At 39.8% G+C, this 17,194-nt stretch overlaps 2 protein-coding genes across 19 annotated transcripts in view; one reads left to right on the top strand and one right to left on the bottom strand.

The window, feature by feature from the left end:
- ERAP1 (endoplasmic reticulum aminopeptidase 1) overlaps positions 1-9,328 on the top strand; it is a 39,214-nt gene extending 29,886 nt beyond the window's left edge. For all 3 annotated transcript variants that reach the window (XM_059175518.1, XM_059175520.1, XM_059175519.1), the window contains exons 15-19: positions 962-1,146; positions 2,012-2,173; positions 2,629-2,769; positions 3,514-3,595; positions 7,618-9,328. In XM_059175518.1, the coding sequence (XP_059031501.1) occupies positions 962-1,146; positions 2,012-2,173; positions 2,629-2,769; positions 3,514-3,595; positions 7,618-7,773 (726 nt within the window). In that variant the 3' untranslated portion in view covers positions 7,774-9,328. The remainder of the gene's footprint in view (positions 1-961; positions 1,147-2,011; positions 2,174-2,628; positions 2,770-3,513; positions 3,596-7,617) is intronic.
- A 1,246-nt stretch (positions 9,329-10,574) lies between these two features.
- CAST (calpastatin) overlaps positions 10,575-17,194 on the bottom strand; it is a 112,237-nt gene continuing 105,617 nt past the window's right edge. For all 16 annotated transcript variants that reach the window (XM_059175521.1, XM_059175523.1, XM_059175522.1 and 13 more), the window contains 2 exons: positions 12,092-12,156; positions 10,575-11,159 (listed from right to left, as the gene is read on the bottom strand). In XM_059175521.1, coding sequence (XP_059031504.1) covers positions 12,106-12,156 — 51 coding nt within the window. In that variant the 3' untranslated portion in view covers positions 10,575-11,159; positions 12,092-12,105. The remainder of the gene's footprint in view (positions 11,160-12,091; positions 12,157-17,194) is intronic.

Raw genomic sequence — 17,194 nt, 5'->3', positions numbered from 1 at the left:
TCTTATAATTTGCCTCCCTGTTTGTACCTTTAATTTTTCCTTCCTTTCCCCGATACTCCTCTGTTTTTGTTTCTTTAATTCCACATATGAGTAAAATCATATAGTATTTGTCTTTGACTTTTTTCACTTACCATCACACCCCGTATTTGGAGCCACATTGCAAATGGAAAGGTTTCATTCTTTTTGATGGCTGAGTAATATGACACACACACACACACACACACACACACACACACACCCCACATCTTCTTTATCCATTCATCTGTCAATGGACTTCTGGGCTTTTCCCATATTTTCACTCTTGTGGACATTGCTGCTATAATATTGGGGTGTAGAGGCCTCTTAGAATCACTCTCTATCCTTTGGATAAATACCCAGGAGTGCAATTGCGGGGTCATAGCTCTATTTTCAACTTTTTGAGGAACCTCCATGCTGTTTTCCAGAGTGGCTGCACCAGCTTGCATTCCCACCAACAGTGTAGGAGGGTTCCCCTTTCTCCACATCCTTTACAACATCTGTTGTTTCCTTACTTGTTTAATTTCAGCCATTCTGACTGGTGTGAGGTGGTATCTCATTTTGATGGTTACTCTTAAGATACTCCATGACTCAGGTACTTGAGGAAGAGGGACAAAATCGTTTTTGGCAAAATGTTATGAAGTCCTATTGTATGATTTGCTCTCAAACTTTAGTTCTATAAACCTGGTTTCAAAAGTGGCAGTTCATCACAATTTTTAAATCGGTAAAGGTATATTTATAAAAGATGCTAATGCAAATAGTAAAATCATGATTTTCTTGTTTTGCCCCCTTTTATAAATAAATATAAATAGAATCATGTGGTTTAAAAAAAAAAGAGTTGGATCCCACTTTACCAATTAATCCCCACCCCCTGTGGGTATATCAACTCGTCTAAAATACAGGGCAGCCCAGGACAGTACTGGTGACACGTGTGGCTTTCCCACAGGCCTTTCTCATCAGGCTGCTGAGGGACCTCATCGATAAGCAGACGTGGACAGATGAGGGCTCCGTCTCGCAGCGAATGCTGCGGACTGAGCTGCTCCTACTTGCCTGTGTGCGCAAGTATCAGCCCTGCGTGCAGAGGGCAGAAGCCTATTTCAGAGAGTGGAAGGAAGCAGATGGAAATCTGAGGTCAGTGCTTACCAAACAATGAGTCTGTTCCTGTAAAGGCTATCTTTTCTGTTTTTCATCGTCAGTGCTAGATGTTGGGAGAAAAAAACAAGTAGAGCCAAACCTCCCATGCTGTACTTCTTGGGAAAATAAATTGCTTCTTGAAAATTTTCTGTGTATCTCTCAACTTTCTGTTTTAAGAATGCTAGGAGGGAAATTCTATATATAAAAATCAAATAACTGGAGAGTTAAAGTGGGATCAGAATGATTTCCGTCTAATGGAGGTAAAGACCACAAGTGAAACAGCTGTCCTAGAGAGGAACAGGGCAGTGCATGCACGCCACAACAGTAGCTTCGTTGGGCTTCCAAAGTCCCTGTGTAGTAGTTGCTGACACCATTGAAGCAAAGTAGGGTCTTCCTGTATTTAGAATTTATTCTTGAACTTTAATATTTGGAGCTTAAATCTCTCTAGGAGATATTAAGCCAACAATCTACATGGCTCCATTTAAAGAAAAACCTGCAAACAGTGGTCCTATTGGATTCCTGACTTTTGTTCATGGACTACATCTTGAGTCTACTTTGAATTTCTTTTGGCCTGAGAAGTGACCGTCTGTCCTGTTCCCCAGCATCATGGTGTTATATATGTAGGTATTTATCAAAGTGGCTTTTCCCATTATGGTTTTGAGAAGGGTACTTAAAACCTAATTGTAGATACTTCCTTGTGCCTCTCCCATAAAATCTGAAGAAAGAGGTAATTTTTGTTTATATTTCCAGGCATGTTGCTCCACTCACTGGGCCAGTTTATTAGTTTGTCATTCGTCATCACTCTACATCCAGACACACTTCCTGCCTCTCAGACTCTCACCAGCGATGTTCTTTCCCACAGCCTGCCCAGCGATGTGACCTTGGCAGTGTTTGCTGTGGGGGTCCAGAACACTGAAGGATGGGATTTTCTTTATAGAAAATATCAGTCATCTTTGTCTACTTCCGAGAAAAATAAAATAGAATTTGCCCTCAGTATTAGCCAAGATAAGAACAAGCTTCAGTGGTGAGTAATTCATTCATGTTCACGTGGCCAAGAGGAATTAAATGAGCTCAGATCCTTCCGACATCTCTTTGTTCTCTTGGCTGGGAACTGCCTTTTCTGCTGGGAACATTTATTCAAGTGGGCATATGTGTAATGAGTGTGGTCATTGATTAGGGGAGAGGCAGGTGTTAGGAAAAATATTTAAAGGGATATATATTTGTGTCTCTTTAATATGTTTAGAAACACATATGGCAAAGGCCTTTCTTCAGTTGTCTTATTAACAAACGATAATACATGAGCATGGGTGTTGGAAACATTATTTAAATGTGAGTTTTTATTATGGAGCTATAGCAACTATCTTGTGCTTATTATGGACAGATGGGCTTTTTTTTCTGTCACACATGATTTTACTAAAGAAATTCATAACTTTTCTAGGGACTTCTCATTGTTAACATTTCATCTCTTAATCGTTCTAGGCTACTAGATGAAAGTTTTAAGGGAGATGTAATAAAAATTCAAGAGTTTCCATATATTCTTGGAGCTGTCGGCAGGAACCCGGTGGGATATCCATTGGCCTGGCAGTTTCTGAGGGAAAATTGGGATAAACTGATAGAAAAGTAAGTAGTGTCAAAACTTGTGCTGTGCCTAGAGCGGTCCATGAACCTGCATGTGTTTTAGCTTTGTTTGTTAAACAACAGTTAAAGTCTAGACGGATTTTTTTGATTGAAGAGAGCAAGTAGAGGTACTTAAAAAACTCTTCTTAGAAAATACAACACTTAAATTTAGTGCTAATGAATCTGGATAGTCCAGTGTTCCAGTCCATCTGGAATAATCCTTTTCCACACCACGGACCAATCTCAAGGCCTCCTGTGCGCAGTTCACCCCAAACCGTGGGTTAGCACTTCGGCTTGTTTGTCTGTGCTCTTGCCTTGCTCTTGGAGCACTTACGAAGCCTCTACCACTTTCTTTTGGGTACTGAGTCATTTACTCAGCAGTAGGTGTATTTTTTTACAACTACATCTTAACACTTTTGAGGGTAGAGATCATGTCATGGATTTTTCATGCCTAAGCAGTTTCTCGTTAAATACTGTAAGCACATAAGGTGCTTAAAAACACATGCTGAGGGGTGCCTGGGTGGCTCAGTCACCTCAAGCCTCTGCCTTCGGCTCAGGTCTTGATCCCAGGGTTCTGGAATCGAGCCCTGGGTCAAGCTCCCTGCACAGTGGGAAGTCTGCTTGTCCCTCTCCCTCTGCCTGCCTCTGCCTACTTGTGCTCTCTCTCCGTCAAATAAATAAATTAAACAAACCACAAGTCGAATGAATCAATATTTTATGATACATCTTGACGATTTCCATTTCCAGGTTTGAACTTGGCTCAACTTCCCTAACCCATATGGTCATCCGAACGACAAGCCAGTTCTCCACAAGAGCACGGCTTGAAGAGGTAAAGAAAACTTAAATTTAAGCAACAATTAGCTAATAAATATGGGGTAGACAAAATAAGGGTGTGATGAGTTAGGAATGGATTTTGTCACTTAGTAGATATTCTTTTTGGATGCTCTGGTAACCAAAATTACTTACAAATGAACTATTGAAACCTATGCACTTCCCCAAACATCACAATAAGAAGCTTGGCTCTGCCATTACAAACCTTTGGGCTTAAGAAATTACTGGAGACATTTAATTCTGTATTTCTTAGGATATTAAAAGTGATCATTAGAGGTGTACATGACCTACATGATCATCTAGCATATTATGAATGAGGCAGGTCTAGAATCTTGGCTCTCTGCTATCTAGGTTCAGGATTTCTTGTTACTTATTTATATGCATTTTGAGAAATAATTTTAGGCAACTTACAAGGTCCATATATAAAAGAAAAGTTAAATAACAAGAAGCTGCATGATTGACAGAGGTAACTGTATCAGGGATTTATGCTGAGGATAATTTATTTCCATTGAACCCTAAATACAGCAAAGGTTCCTAGCAGTCAGGAAAAAAATGAGAAAACAGTATACGTCATTCTCATTGTCTAGTAAGAGGGAAGGAACCACAGAACATAAGTTTCCCACAAAAGCAGACTCTTCACTCAGTCCTAAACTTTGAGGAATTTGATGTCAAGGTCATTGATGTGCCCCTTCTATAAAAATGTTTCCAAAGGCATAGAAAAATTTTACAAGGCTTTTAAAAATAGGTTGCACATAAATAAAAGCTGAGAGCCTAATACTGATCTTTTTAGGAAAACTTCCATTGTATGTTCTGGTTACACCATGATAGAGCTTGATATGGGGAGAATGCTTTGAAAATGAGTAAGAAATGTCCCATCCCTTCTCTCTAGTTTTCATGCAGGCTTGTCAAATTAACTGGCACATAATCCAAGGTTGAATTCGAGTGAGCAGAGCTATTCTGCGTGATGATGGGGACCGTCAGGAGCTAGGGGTAGTTAAGACAGTTGTCCATAACCCGAATCTGTAGCAACAAAACATTTCATTTAGTCAGTTGCTCATTCCTTTGTTTTCTCAGTAGTTCTCTAAAGATACATTTTTACTGTAAGGCTGATGTGGATTTAGGTTCTAGGGCTATGGCAAGGAACAGAGTAGACAAAAAGCCTTTGTCCTCATGGAGCTTAAATTCTGCTGGGGGAATAAGTTATAAAGTGACCTACGTCGGGCTATATGCTCAGAAGATGAATGAGGCAAGGTAAGGAGAGTGTGACGGGATAAGAACTTTGTTTTACGGGATGGTGAGGAGACTTTTGAGCAGGGACTGAAGGAGATGCAGGTGTGTGTTGTGTGTGAAAGGCCTGAGATATATATAGGGCATGGAAGTGATAAAAGCCTGGATGTCATCAGAAGGGAGAACGTTCTCCTGTGTAGGAGTCAGCCCGGAAGCCTTCTTGGCCTCCACATCCATGTCATCCCGGAGCCTGCCTGGCTCTGCTCCCAGCATCTCTATTGTATCTGTGCACTTGGCTGCAGTTACTCCACCCTAGGCCTCTCTCCGCTCTTATCTGGCCCACGACGAGAGCCACCTGCCTGGCTTCCCACTTGGCCAACACTAGACCATTTTCCACATTTAAATCTGAAAATCAGCCCATGACTGATCCTTCCTTGAAACTTGACCTGTGGATATCTTGGAATAAATGCCAGACCTTCCCTCCCCACATGCACGCAACCATGGTGCCTGGGGTCTGGCCCACCTCTCCAGCCAGTGAGCACACACTGTCCCATGTCACCATCCTGCAAAAACCTTGAACCACTCAGCTGCCTCCTGCTCCTGCACCAGAAAGTGCTGATCCTGTCTCAAAGCCTCTAAACTTCTCTCTGCCTTGCTTGGTCTGCCCCTAACTTGTCAGTGGAAAGGCTCGTTGAGTCCTTCGATCCCAGGTCACATGTCACCTTTCCAGGCTGCTCTGTGGAAAGCAGGCCACCTGTCCCAATCAGTCTTCCAACCTCCGTGTATTTTGTCCACGATAGTATATTAACAGTAGCTGTGTTGACTGCTTGTTGTCTTCCCAAGTAGAGTGTAAGCTCTAGGAGTCCATGGCTTTCTTGCCTGGTCCCTTGCCACCGCCTCTGTGTCTAGCACAGTAATTAGGCCAGAGTGATGAGGACATGTTAGAGGACATGTTCATGAAGAGATGGATGAGGTTGAGTCCCGTTACAGACTGAGGTTTAAGCTCTGCCTTGACCCACATTACATAACTACGTCCTCAGCAGTGCTCTGGGAGGGAGAGCTCATCCTTCTCTCACTAAAGAGGAAATTGAATCCCAGAGAAGTTAAATCATTTACAAAGGGTCAAACAAGTTAGTAGGATAAAACTTCCTCCCCACCCATCCCATCTCCGTATCACACTGCTGATTGCACAGGACTCTGAAGGAGGCAGGTTTGAATCCAGGGCTCATGTGGGATGCTGCATTTTCCAAGGTAGATGAGGGTAGGAGAGAGAATCTGGAGTCAGGAAAAGTCCGAGGGCAAGGCTTATCAGCTGGCTTGGTTACAGCTCTTACAGGTTTTGGTTTGTTGTTGTTTGTTGTTGTTTTTTTTAGTGGTACTATTGTGTGAAGGGCTCCTTCAGGATTATTTCAAATAATTTGAAAATATTTAAGAAGCCATGCTTAATCATTAAAAAGTTAGTAAAATTGGGACCCCCGGGTGACTCAGTGGGTTAAGCAGCTGCCTTCAGCTCAGGTCATGATCCCAGCATCCTGGGATCGAGTCCCACATCGGGCTCCTTACTGGGCAGAGAACCTGCTTCTCCTTCTGCCTCTGCCTCCCACTCTGTCTGCCTGTGCTCACTCTCTCTCTAATAAATAAAATCCTTAAAAAAAAAGTTAGTAAAATTATCGATGTGACTGGACTGCTGAAAAGAACAGTTGTTCTCTGACCTGAATATTAATCTGGAGTCTGAGAGTCTGAAAGAGTGGGCTTAAGCTTCAAGCGAAGGCAGGACCTTGAGGCATGGTCTGCGTTCTTCAGGCGGCTACAGCAGGAGGGCGGGCCTGGAGCTCCCTGAAAAGTTGTATTGAGATGGTTTGAAAAAAAACCCAACTCATTTAAAATTGGAATTTGACCTTCAAAAGCCTGTTCTTACTCTTCTCTTTTTCTTAAACTTAAGATATCATAGCACAGATTTTTAAGGAATTAACTGTCTGGAATCCATGTTGAATAAATACTACATCTTGGCTTACACTTACTTCCTGTCTCCACAGTCAAAAATTTATGGATTAATGCTGTGAAAACTTAGGGGGCAAGGTTAAGAACCTTTTAAGGTGAAACAATACTACAATAGTCCGTGCTGAGGCCAAACCAGACAGTGTCTCACATGAGCTTAAAGGAGTTAAGAAACCCAGCCCTGAAACAAGAGGAGGCAGCGCTCTCTTATCTCGTTAAAACCATGGGCAACTTGGTGTGGGTTTTAATCTTAGAGGAACAATACACGAATTGTGAATTAGGATAAAAAAATTTGGCAATGCTTGGGGAATTACCACCATAACTTGCTAAGAACCCTTTTCCTCAGTGTTCCTCTAATTATCTGCAAGGCCAGGCCCATGGAGAAAGACTGCACTTGTGTGACCGAAACTGTTTTACTTGGCAAAGAAGAAACTGCACATTCTGCTTTTGAGACACCATGTTTTAAAAAAGTTTGCATCTGCCTGTATATAAAAATACATATTAATACACTCAAACCCTAATTATTAAATGGTACACAGTGAAGTCTTTTACAATCTGGCAACTGTGAATAAATAAAAAAGCTGCGGAGAAAAATAAAAATTTGACATCATGAGGCATGAGCTCATTTCATATAGCTTCTTAAGTTTATGTGTACATAATTGTATCCAGACCCCTGGCGCTGCCTGCTATGTAGAATTTTGATACATGCTGGAAATTTGGCTTCGGTTTTCTTTTAACTAGCCCAAACTTAGATTTCTGTAATACATTTTTTAAAACTCTGGTTTTCCTTACCAGGTAAAAGAATTCTTTGGCTCTTTAAAAGAAAAGGGTTCTCAGCTACGTTGTGTCCAACAAACAATTGAAACCATTGGGGAAAACATCCGTTGGATGGACAAGAATTTTGAGAAGATCAGGGTGTGGCTACAAAGCCAGGAGCTCGAACTGCTCTAACAGTTTGTTCCTTGCTGGTTCCTGTGATGTGTAATTGCTACAACGTTGTCAAATGGGATTATTTTCAAATCAGAGATGGCGTTTTGGCTCCACTGAAGAGGATTGCTTTTCCTTCTTCCTCCTTGGACTATTCCTGTGAAAAGACTGGTGACTAAATTGTCCATCGATGGGTTACTGCTACGGTGTCTTTTGATAGGTGTTGCCTTGCTCTGTCAACCCAGGGGGTGGGTTCCCGACTGTGGAGGAGTACCTTATTCCTTTTGTTTCCTTACACTTATGCCTGGTGCTTTCCAAAGTCCTCCCCATGTATGTGTGTCACCCATAAGCTGTTGAGTCACTGTCTTCTAGAGACTTGTGAATAGTGCAGACTACTGAACAGTGAACGGTTGGATCGATGACTAAGCCGGTACGTTCCACCTTTCCGTTCCCTGCTGCAGGCCGAGGCTGACTTCTAGACCCATGTCCTCAGGCTTGTTTGCTCTCTTTTGGTCAGTCTCCCAGGAAGGCAGATGGGAGCCAGGGTAGGAGAGAGTACGGGGGGGGGGGGGTTATTACCCTGGTTCCCTTGGAGGCTGCCTTTGGCTGACCTCCACTCAAGCTCGGCTCCTGAGAGGCAGCCCCCCCACCACCAGTCCTTACCACACCTGCCTTCTGGAAGCCGCTTCCTGCTCTCATCCCTCCAGGCTGAGGGAGGGGTGAAGGGCAGGCCTGGCTCTCACTGGCAGTACTTATGGGTTCCTTCCATCCTCCCCACACCTTTGTTGAGAAAACAAAACTTTATAGACCCTTCCTCAAATATAATTTGAGTGTGTGGTCTACTTCCTCAGGGACCCCGACTGATACTGTCCCTCTGAGAAAGCAGGGAGCATTCATTCAAGTCTAGCAGAGAAGCCTTTCATCTGAAGTTGAACCTGGGAGCTGTGGACACTTGGGTAGGTGATGCTGCTTCTCCCTGCTCCATATTTGGCCTAGCCTGTAACTCCCCAATAACTTGTTACTGGCACTTACTGCCACCAAGTTACAGCAGAGTCTCCCATAAATTATGTACTGTAAAACTGAAAATACTTATAATTAGCTTATGTGTGGACAAATGTATTGTCTCTGAAGCCTTTTATGAGTTTTAATATACTGCAAAATTTAGGATAAAAGAATAATCTGAAAAAACGTCAATGTGTTCCAAAACACTGTGGCACAGAGTGACTTCTGGACACCAATGTGTTTACAATTCTATTTTGGTATGTATTGTATGGTCCTCATGGTTTGAGAAATCAAAACAAAACCAGAAATCACTGGTAATTTCCACCCCCCGAGGGATTAACCTTTTAAAAGACATACAAAGCCAAAATTTCAATGTAAAATATTTTTAATCGTGGGTAATATTTTTGTATTTTCATTTAATGAAACATGGAAATGGTGGTTTTCATTTTTGGTCACCTGTGGAACCTCTTCTAATTTGCTTTTGTTGGCGAAGTCCATTTTCTAAATAGATATAATATTGCTACACCAATGTACAAATTCCTTTTTTTGTAATAAAAGTTGTCTTCTTGGTCTCTGAGCAGACATCTGCAATGATTTCCTCCTCATGAGACAGGTGCAAGAAGACGATGATTCTATAACTTAGTCTTGCCATCACTAATAACCAGTAAACACCCAAGTCTTGAAGCCCTTTGTGATGAACAAAAAGGCCTCTGTGGAGAACCTTTTCTGTTTACGATCACAAGCAGGTCTTCAGTCTTTGGATTTAAAAGTAGTTGTATATAGCATGGGAATCTGTAATACTGCAGCCAATTCCCTGCACACTGTCAATGCCAACAGTTTCACTTCAGAAAACAAAAGCAACCCCCTCCCAACTTTATACTACCTAGTTAGAAGAATTAGAAATAGTTAAATCCCAGAGGAACAGTGTTTTTTTGAGTGTGTTCTCATTAGTGCCTTGGAAAGGGCTGTTTAGTCACCCTAACACCAGCTTTTATTTCCCAGATTTAGAATGATAGAATAATGCCGGCATCTCTCATGGGATAGATACACAGCTTTTAAAGCGGGTGAAGCTTGAAACCCTATAGGTATGTGCATGTTTTTTGAAGAGAATTAATTTTATGCCCCATTCTAAGCCGTTCTTTTGCTGTGGTTGCCCTCCCCCACCCTTCGACAGTATTAGTGATACTGAGTTTTAGTGAAGTCAGTTAAGTTCTGATAAAAACTTAAAATACCTGCTTGACAAGGCTGGTTTCTTTGGAAACAAATTGCAAATCAGTTTGACGACAAGGACCTGATATCTTTTCCTGCCTTCAGGACCAAGAAATAAAGATGATATTATTTATCAGAATCCCCTCAAGGCTGTCAGTGCTAGGTTCGCAAACAACTCATTCCAGAAGATCTGAGAAACCCACGTCTAGGGTCTCAGAGTCTGGTTCTTAAATTACTGAGGGGGGAAAACCAGGTTTTTAAAGTCTGGATAGCTTTTTTTTTTTTTTTTTTTCTTTAAGTAAAAGTTTTTGTATTTGGTAAACCCAACTTCCATGAAGCCAGTCGGGATACAGTGCACGGACTAACGTGGCAATGGCTCTAAGCAAACAATTGCTGCTCTGGTTACGTGTGTCAGAAATGGAAAGCATAGCTTAACACAGTAACCCAAGTTCAAGGCATATGCATATTCTAAGGATTAGATTTTACTACTCTCAGAACGCATTATGTGGTGACACAGACGGCATTTTGCTTCTCTGACTTGATTCAAGTCTCAGTATCTTTTGTGCTGGCTCTAAGGGGCAGAAGCCCTAACCTCTGGCAAAAAAGGATACTGATGGCAGTATGTCCTGGTCTGTCCAGGTTATCTATTAATTTATTAGCAGCCCAAGAGGAGATAATGTGCCCAATGTACAATATTTTAGGTTTGACTTATAAACATTAACCCAAAGAAATCTCAAGTACAATTCCAAAGCCCAAGAGGAAATGGATCATGAGAAATCAGGACATTCGACACGTTCAAAGCAAATGCTAACAACAACAAAAGAATTAAGTGCTAACTGAAAATACTAATGAGATTTACAGGCACTGTGTGTAGACTGTGCAAAAGTTTGCAAAGGTTTTTCCTTTTTTTATGCGTTGCTTTAAGAAACTATCAAATATATCTCATAGAAATATAAAGTTCCCGTCTCTCCCAACTGAAGGCATTTTTTAAAAATTCAAAGTTTATCAATACTCAGTACAGTAACACAGATGAACCACACAAATTCATTTTCTTTCTGGGAAAAGAATAACCAATGTTTAGGATATCAAGATTGGACAAGTAACACTGTCTAGAAGCCACCCAGAAAAATCTGCTGCTGTTCAAAGCTTTGTCCTTCAAAAGTCACCATCCACCAGCTGTAGATTTTATAGGTAGATACCTTGAAAAAGTCAAAAGGAAAAAAAAATCTAGTAAACCGTTTGATATGTAATTTTCTTGACATGGGCAGAGTCAATTTAACATTTACTAAAAGCACTAACAGACAACAGGGAATTTCCTGTAAGTAAACATGAGCATCTTAAAAAAATTCTAGAATTTAGAAAATAAAAAACTTGTAATTTGGGTGAATATCTTTGGAATAGGTATAATAAGGATACCTCCCTTGTTAAAGGAAATACCTTACCATGGTGACAGAAACTAACCCAATCTAACCTACATTATTAATTTCTTTAGGCTTTGGTCAGCCAGTGGTCAGGAGGTTTGAGGGTTAGAGTAAGACCCATTCCTTGGTAAGAGGAATTACACAGTACGAACGGTAAGGGCTTTCAGCATAAATCGGGAGTCCTTCATCTACATTAGTTCTTAAGTCACCATCAAGTAGGATTGACCACTTTTGTTCATCTTAGTTTTTTGCAATCTTTTTTTTCACCTTTGTTCCAGAAAACCCTGTAATTTCCACTAGACCATAAGGGGTACTGCTGTCTAGCCCACCATGTTGGTCTTTTGAGGACATGAGCACCCTAAGAACACTGGTCTGTAAGATGTCACAGGCTAATTGGGCTTTGTCACAGTAACCGGTAGTCACAAACATTTGGGTTTTGAAGGCTCGGCTAGACTTAGGCGGTCATTTTCTTTAGGAACCTGGCTTGATATTTCAAAAGACCTCATAATTATAAAATTATTATTTTTAAACATTGTAGTAGCCCATGATTTCATTTATTGCTTTCATTGAATTAACCTCTAGACACTGCAATGTGCATTTCATGCCAATAGTTAACAGAAAGCACGAGTAAGAAGCAGACTTGGTTTCCCTGCCTGTAACACAGGTCTATAGAAGGTACAGTTTTCATTTACAACAAACACCCAACTTACCAATAGTGTGAACTTTAACTTGTATTTTTTTCATCAGCCTTTAGCTTCTTAGTTTCCTCCTTCGCCTAAAAGGAAAAGCAGAATGATCACTGAACTCTTTCTTTCCTGGATAAAGTATCACAAAGCAGATCTATCAGAAGATGCTTAAGAAGAGATGGGCTTTTCTGAATTAAAGGGTCCAAAGATGACAGGTCAGTGGAGGAAAGTTAGATTAACCTAAGGATTTCCTTTTCATTTTAGCCCAAACTATGAATTATTCTCCTCCAAGTCTGTAAACTAAAAATAACCTTAGGCAATTTAAAATTTTTTACTGTAATTTTTTTTTTTTTTTGAAGGCTACGATAGTTGAAGAAAAACACAGGAATTCTTGAATGCTATTCATTCATTCTATAGTGATTTCTTTCTTACTTGGGGGCACTGTTGGGAAGCTAATCCACTGAGATACAAATGCATGAGCAACTAATTATCAAGTCTGGTTTCCTATATTGATTATGGGTTTCACTCCATTTTGAGGTATAAATTGACATGTAATTAGTTTCAAGTGTACAACAAGGATTTGATATTTGTATATATTGCAAAATGATGAACATAGTACATCTAGGTATCATACACTGTTAAAAATGTTTTCCCCTTATGATGAGAACATTGAAGATCTCTTTTGGCAACTTTCAAATATGCAAATACAGTGTTATGAACAGTAGTCACTAGGTTGTACTATATATTCCCACTTTTTTTTTTTTTTTTTTAAATAACTAGGAAGGTCTATCTTCTGACCTTCACTCTTCTCACCCACCCCACATCCCTCTCTCCTATGGCAACCACCAGCGGATGAGTTTGCTTTTGTTTTTAGATTCCCCATAGAAGCGAGATCCATGTGGTTTTTATCTTTCTTTGAATGGCTGACTTCACTTCACTTTATCATGATGCTCTCAAGGTCCATTCCTATTCTCACAAATGGAAGATTTCCTTCTTTTTTATGGCTGAAGAGTATCCCATTGTATGTATCCACACATCTACTTGGTCCATACAGCCACTGATGGCCACTTGTGATTGTATCCATTTCTAGGCTACTGTAATTAATGCTGCCATGAACAGAGGGGAGCATGTATTTTCCTAAGTTTTCCTTTTCTTGGGATAAATACCCAAAGGAAGAACTGCTGGATCACAGGGTAGTTCTATTTCTAATTTTCTGAAAAACCTCCATACTGCTTTCCTTTGTGGCTGTGCCAATTTATACTCCCACCAACAGTGTATGAGGTTCCCTTTTCTCCACACCCTCCCCAGCACTTCCTTCTTTTTGGTAATAGGTATGTATCCTAACCGGTGTGAGGTGATAACCTCATTGTGATTTTGACTGGCATTTCCTTGATGATTAATGGCGATGAGCATATATGCGTGGGCCTGTTGGCCCTCTGTATGTCTTCTTTGGAAAAATATTCTATCTGCCCATTTTTTAAAATCATGTTGGTTGCTTTTTGTTATAATGTTTTTTATACATTTTCAATATTAAGCCCTTGATAGATGTAGGATTTGCAAATATTTTTTTCCCACCGGGTCTGCCATTTTTTTCATTTTGTTGGTGGTTTTCTTGGCGGTGGAGAAGCTTTCTAGTTTGATCTAGTCCCTTTTGTTAATTTTTACTTTTGTTGACTTTGCTTTTGGTATCAGTTCCATAAATCCTGGCGAAGACTAATGTCAAGGAGCTTACCACCTACGTTTTCTTCTAGAAGTTTTATGGTTTCAGGTCTTAAATTCAAGTCTTTAATAAACATTTTGAGCTTTTCAATGTATGGTGTATAAGTCGGGTGTCCAGTCTCCCCAACACTACTACAAAAACTTTCCCTTCCCCCATTGTATATTCTTGACTCCTTTGTTGTAAAATGACTTTATACATGTGGCCTCATTTCTGGGTTCTCTGTTTGGTCACCTATGTGTGTGTTTTCATACCAATACCATTACTGTTTTGGTAACTGGTTTAAAATTGGGAGTGTGATGCCTCCGGCTTACTTATTCTTAAGATTGTTTTGGCTGTTCAGGGTCTTTTGTAGTTTTACAGAAATTTTAGGATTTTTAAAATATTTGTGAAAGTGCTCACTTCAGCAGCACATATACTAAAATATTTGTGAAAAAATGCCATTGCAGTGGTGATGGGGATAGAACTGAATCTGCATACTGTTTTTGGTTGTATGGACCTTTTAATAATATTAAATCTTCCAGTCCGTTAAGTACAGACGTTACTTACATTTAGTTGCGCCTTTAATTTCTTTCATCAATGTCTTAGAGGTTTTTTTTTTTTAAGGTTTTATTTATTTATTTGACACACACAGAGAAAGAGATCAGATGTAGGCAGAGGCAGGCAGAGAGGGGAGGAAGCAGAGAGCTCAATGTGGGGCTTGATCCCAAGACCCCAAGATCATGACCTGAGCCGAAGGCAGAGGCTTAACCCACTGAGCCACCCAAGTGCCCCAATGTCTTAGAGTTTTTAGTGGATAGTTCTTTGAGCTCCCTTGTTAAATTTATTTCTAGGTATTTTAGTTTTTGATATAATTGCAAATGGGATTATTCCCGTTTTATTAACATATAGAATTGCAAGATTATTATCAGTTTTGTATATAGCAGCTTTACTAAATTCAACAGTCTTTGGTGGAATTCTTTGGTTACTTTGTATATATAATATTCTATCATCTGAAAATATTGAGTTTTACTTCTTCCTTTCCAATTTGGTTGCCTTTTATTTTTCTTGCCCAAGTGCCTAAGTGCTCTGCTTTTTTGACTTAACAGAATATTGAATAAAAGTGGTAAGTGGGCATTTATGTCTTCCTATTTTTAGAGGAAAGTTTTCAGCTTTTTACCACTAAGTATGATGCTTTGGGTCTATCATATATGGCTTTTGTTATGTTGAGGTATGTTCGCTATATACCAATTTAGTTGAGAGTTATCCTAAGTGAAAGCTGAAAGTTATCCATTGCTTTCTCCACTTCTTTTGAAATGATAGGATTTTTTCCCTTCATTTTATTAATGCGGTATATAGCACATTGAATAATTTGGGGGTGGTGTACCAGCCTTATATCCTTTGAAAAAATTCCCACCTGATAATGGTATATGAACCACTTAATACTATTTTGAGGATATTTCAAAAATCTATGTTCATTTATTTGACAGAGAGAAATCACAAGTAGGTAGAGAGGCAGGCAGAGAGAGAGAGGAGGAAGCAGGCTCCCTGCCGAGCAGAGAGCCCGATGCGGGACTCGATCCCAGGACCCTGAGATCATGACCTGAGCCGAAGGCAGCGGCTTAACCACTGAGCCACCCAGGCGCCCCTCAAACTGAGGGTTGCCGGGGGGAGGGGGTTGGGGAGAAGGGGGTGGGATTATGGACATTGGGGAGGGTATGTGATTTGGTGAGTGCTGTGAAGTGTGTAAACCTGGTGATTCACAGACCTGGGGATAAAAATATATGTTTATAAAAAATATATGTTTATAAAAAATAAAAAATTAAAAAAAAAAAATCTATGTTCAGCAGAGATACTGTCTGGTGATTTTCCTATGTCCTGTTCTGGTTTTGTTTTCAGGGTAAAGCTGGCCTGTAAAATGAGTCTGAAAGTGTTCTTTCCTTCCCTATTTTTGGGAGGAGTTTGAGAAGGACTGGTATTAATTATTCTTTGAATACGTAGTAGAATTCTCTAGTGAAGCTGTCTTGTCCTGAATGTTTGGGAGGTTTCTGATGACTGCTTTAATCTCCATGGTAATTAATGAGTATTACATCCTGCTTTTAGTCTTAGTAAGATGTAGGTTTCTCTCTTCTCCACGGTCCATTATGTTGGCATGTAACTGGTCATTATGCACTCATTGCCATTCTGTTAATTGTTTTTTGGCTGTTTTGTAGCTCCTCTTTCCTTTTTTCTCTATTCCTTTGTGATTTGATGACTTTCTGTATTTGTAAGCTTATATTCCTTTTTGTGCATTTACTATTTTTGCAGTTTTTGTGCATTTACTGTTGATTTACTAAGTTTACATATGACAACGTTAAAGTCTATTTAAAGTTGTTAAGAAGTTTGCCCTAAAGTTGTATATTTTTACTCTTCCCACTATGTTTTTTTAACATCCATTTTACAAATTTTAACTTGTGTACCCCTTAATGGATTATTATAGTCTATTTCTACTATTTTTGTCTTTTAACCTCCATACTGGCTTTGGACGTGACTGATTTATACCTTCACATTATTCTATATTTTACTATATATTTACCTTTACAGTGATATTTGTTCTTTTACAAGTTTTCCTATTACTAAGGAGCACCCTTTATTTTCAGCTTCAAGAAGTCCCTTTAACCTGGCTTGTAAGGCGGGTTTAATGCTGATGAACTCTTAGCTTTTCCTTGTTTGGAAAACTTTTGTTCTCCTATTCTGAGTGACAACTTTGCTAGGTAGAAGATTCTCCATTGAAAGTGTTTTTTTGTTTGTTTGTTTTTGTTTTTGTTTTTTAATATTGGCATTGTTAACAGATCCCGCCACTTGCTCTGGCCTGCAAAATTTCTGCCAAAATCTTCTGATAGAGACAAATGATTTCTTTTCTTTTTTGCTATGTTGAAGATTCTCTCCTTGATTTTTAACTTGTGATTTTTCAATTATAATGTTATTTGGTGTGAGTGTCTTTAGTTTCCTCTTTTTGGGGAATTGTATGGATGTCTGTTTCCTTCTGCAGGCTAGGGATTTTTTTAAATAAGTTATTTCTTCAAATAAGTTTTCTGCCCCTTTATCTCTTCTCCTTCTGGGACCCTGGTAATATTAATGTTCGGCTCCTTGATGTTGTTGTCTGACAACATCTTAACCTATCTTTATTTTTTCCCCCATTCTTTTTTCTTTTTATTACTCTAATTGGTGAGTTCTGCTATGTCCTTATGTTCACTAACCCTTTCTTGTGCTTCATAACCCATTCAGTGTTTTAGTTCAGCTACTGTATTCTTTAGCTCTGTGACTTCTGTTTGGTACTTTGTCATTATTCCCATCTCTTGTGGAAGTTCTGTGCTCATCCATTCCTCTCCCAAACTGGGTGAGCATCTTTTTCTTTTCTTAAGATTTGAGAGAGTGTGTGTATGGCAGGG

This window comes from Mustela lutreola, chromosome 5, assembly GCF_030435805.1.
Source record: "Mustela lutreola isolate mMusLut2 chromosome 5, mMusLut2.pri, whole genome shotgun sequence".
NCBI classification, from domain to species: Eukaryota; Metazoa; Chordata; class Mammalia; order Carnivora; family Mustelidae; genus Mustela; species Mustela lutreola.
This window is presented reverse-complemented; position numbering and strand designations above follow the sequence as displayed.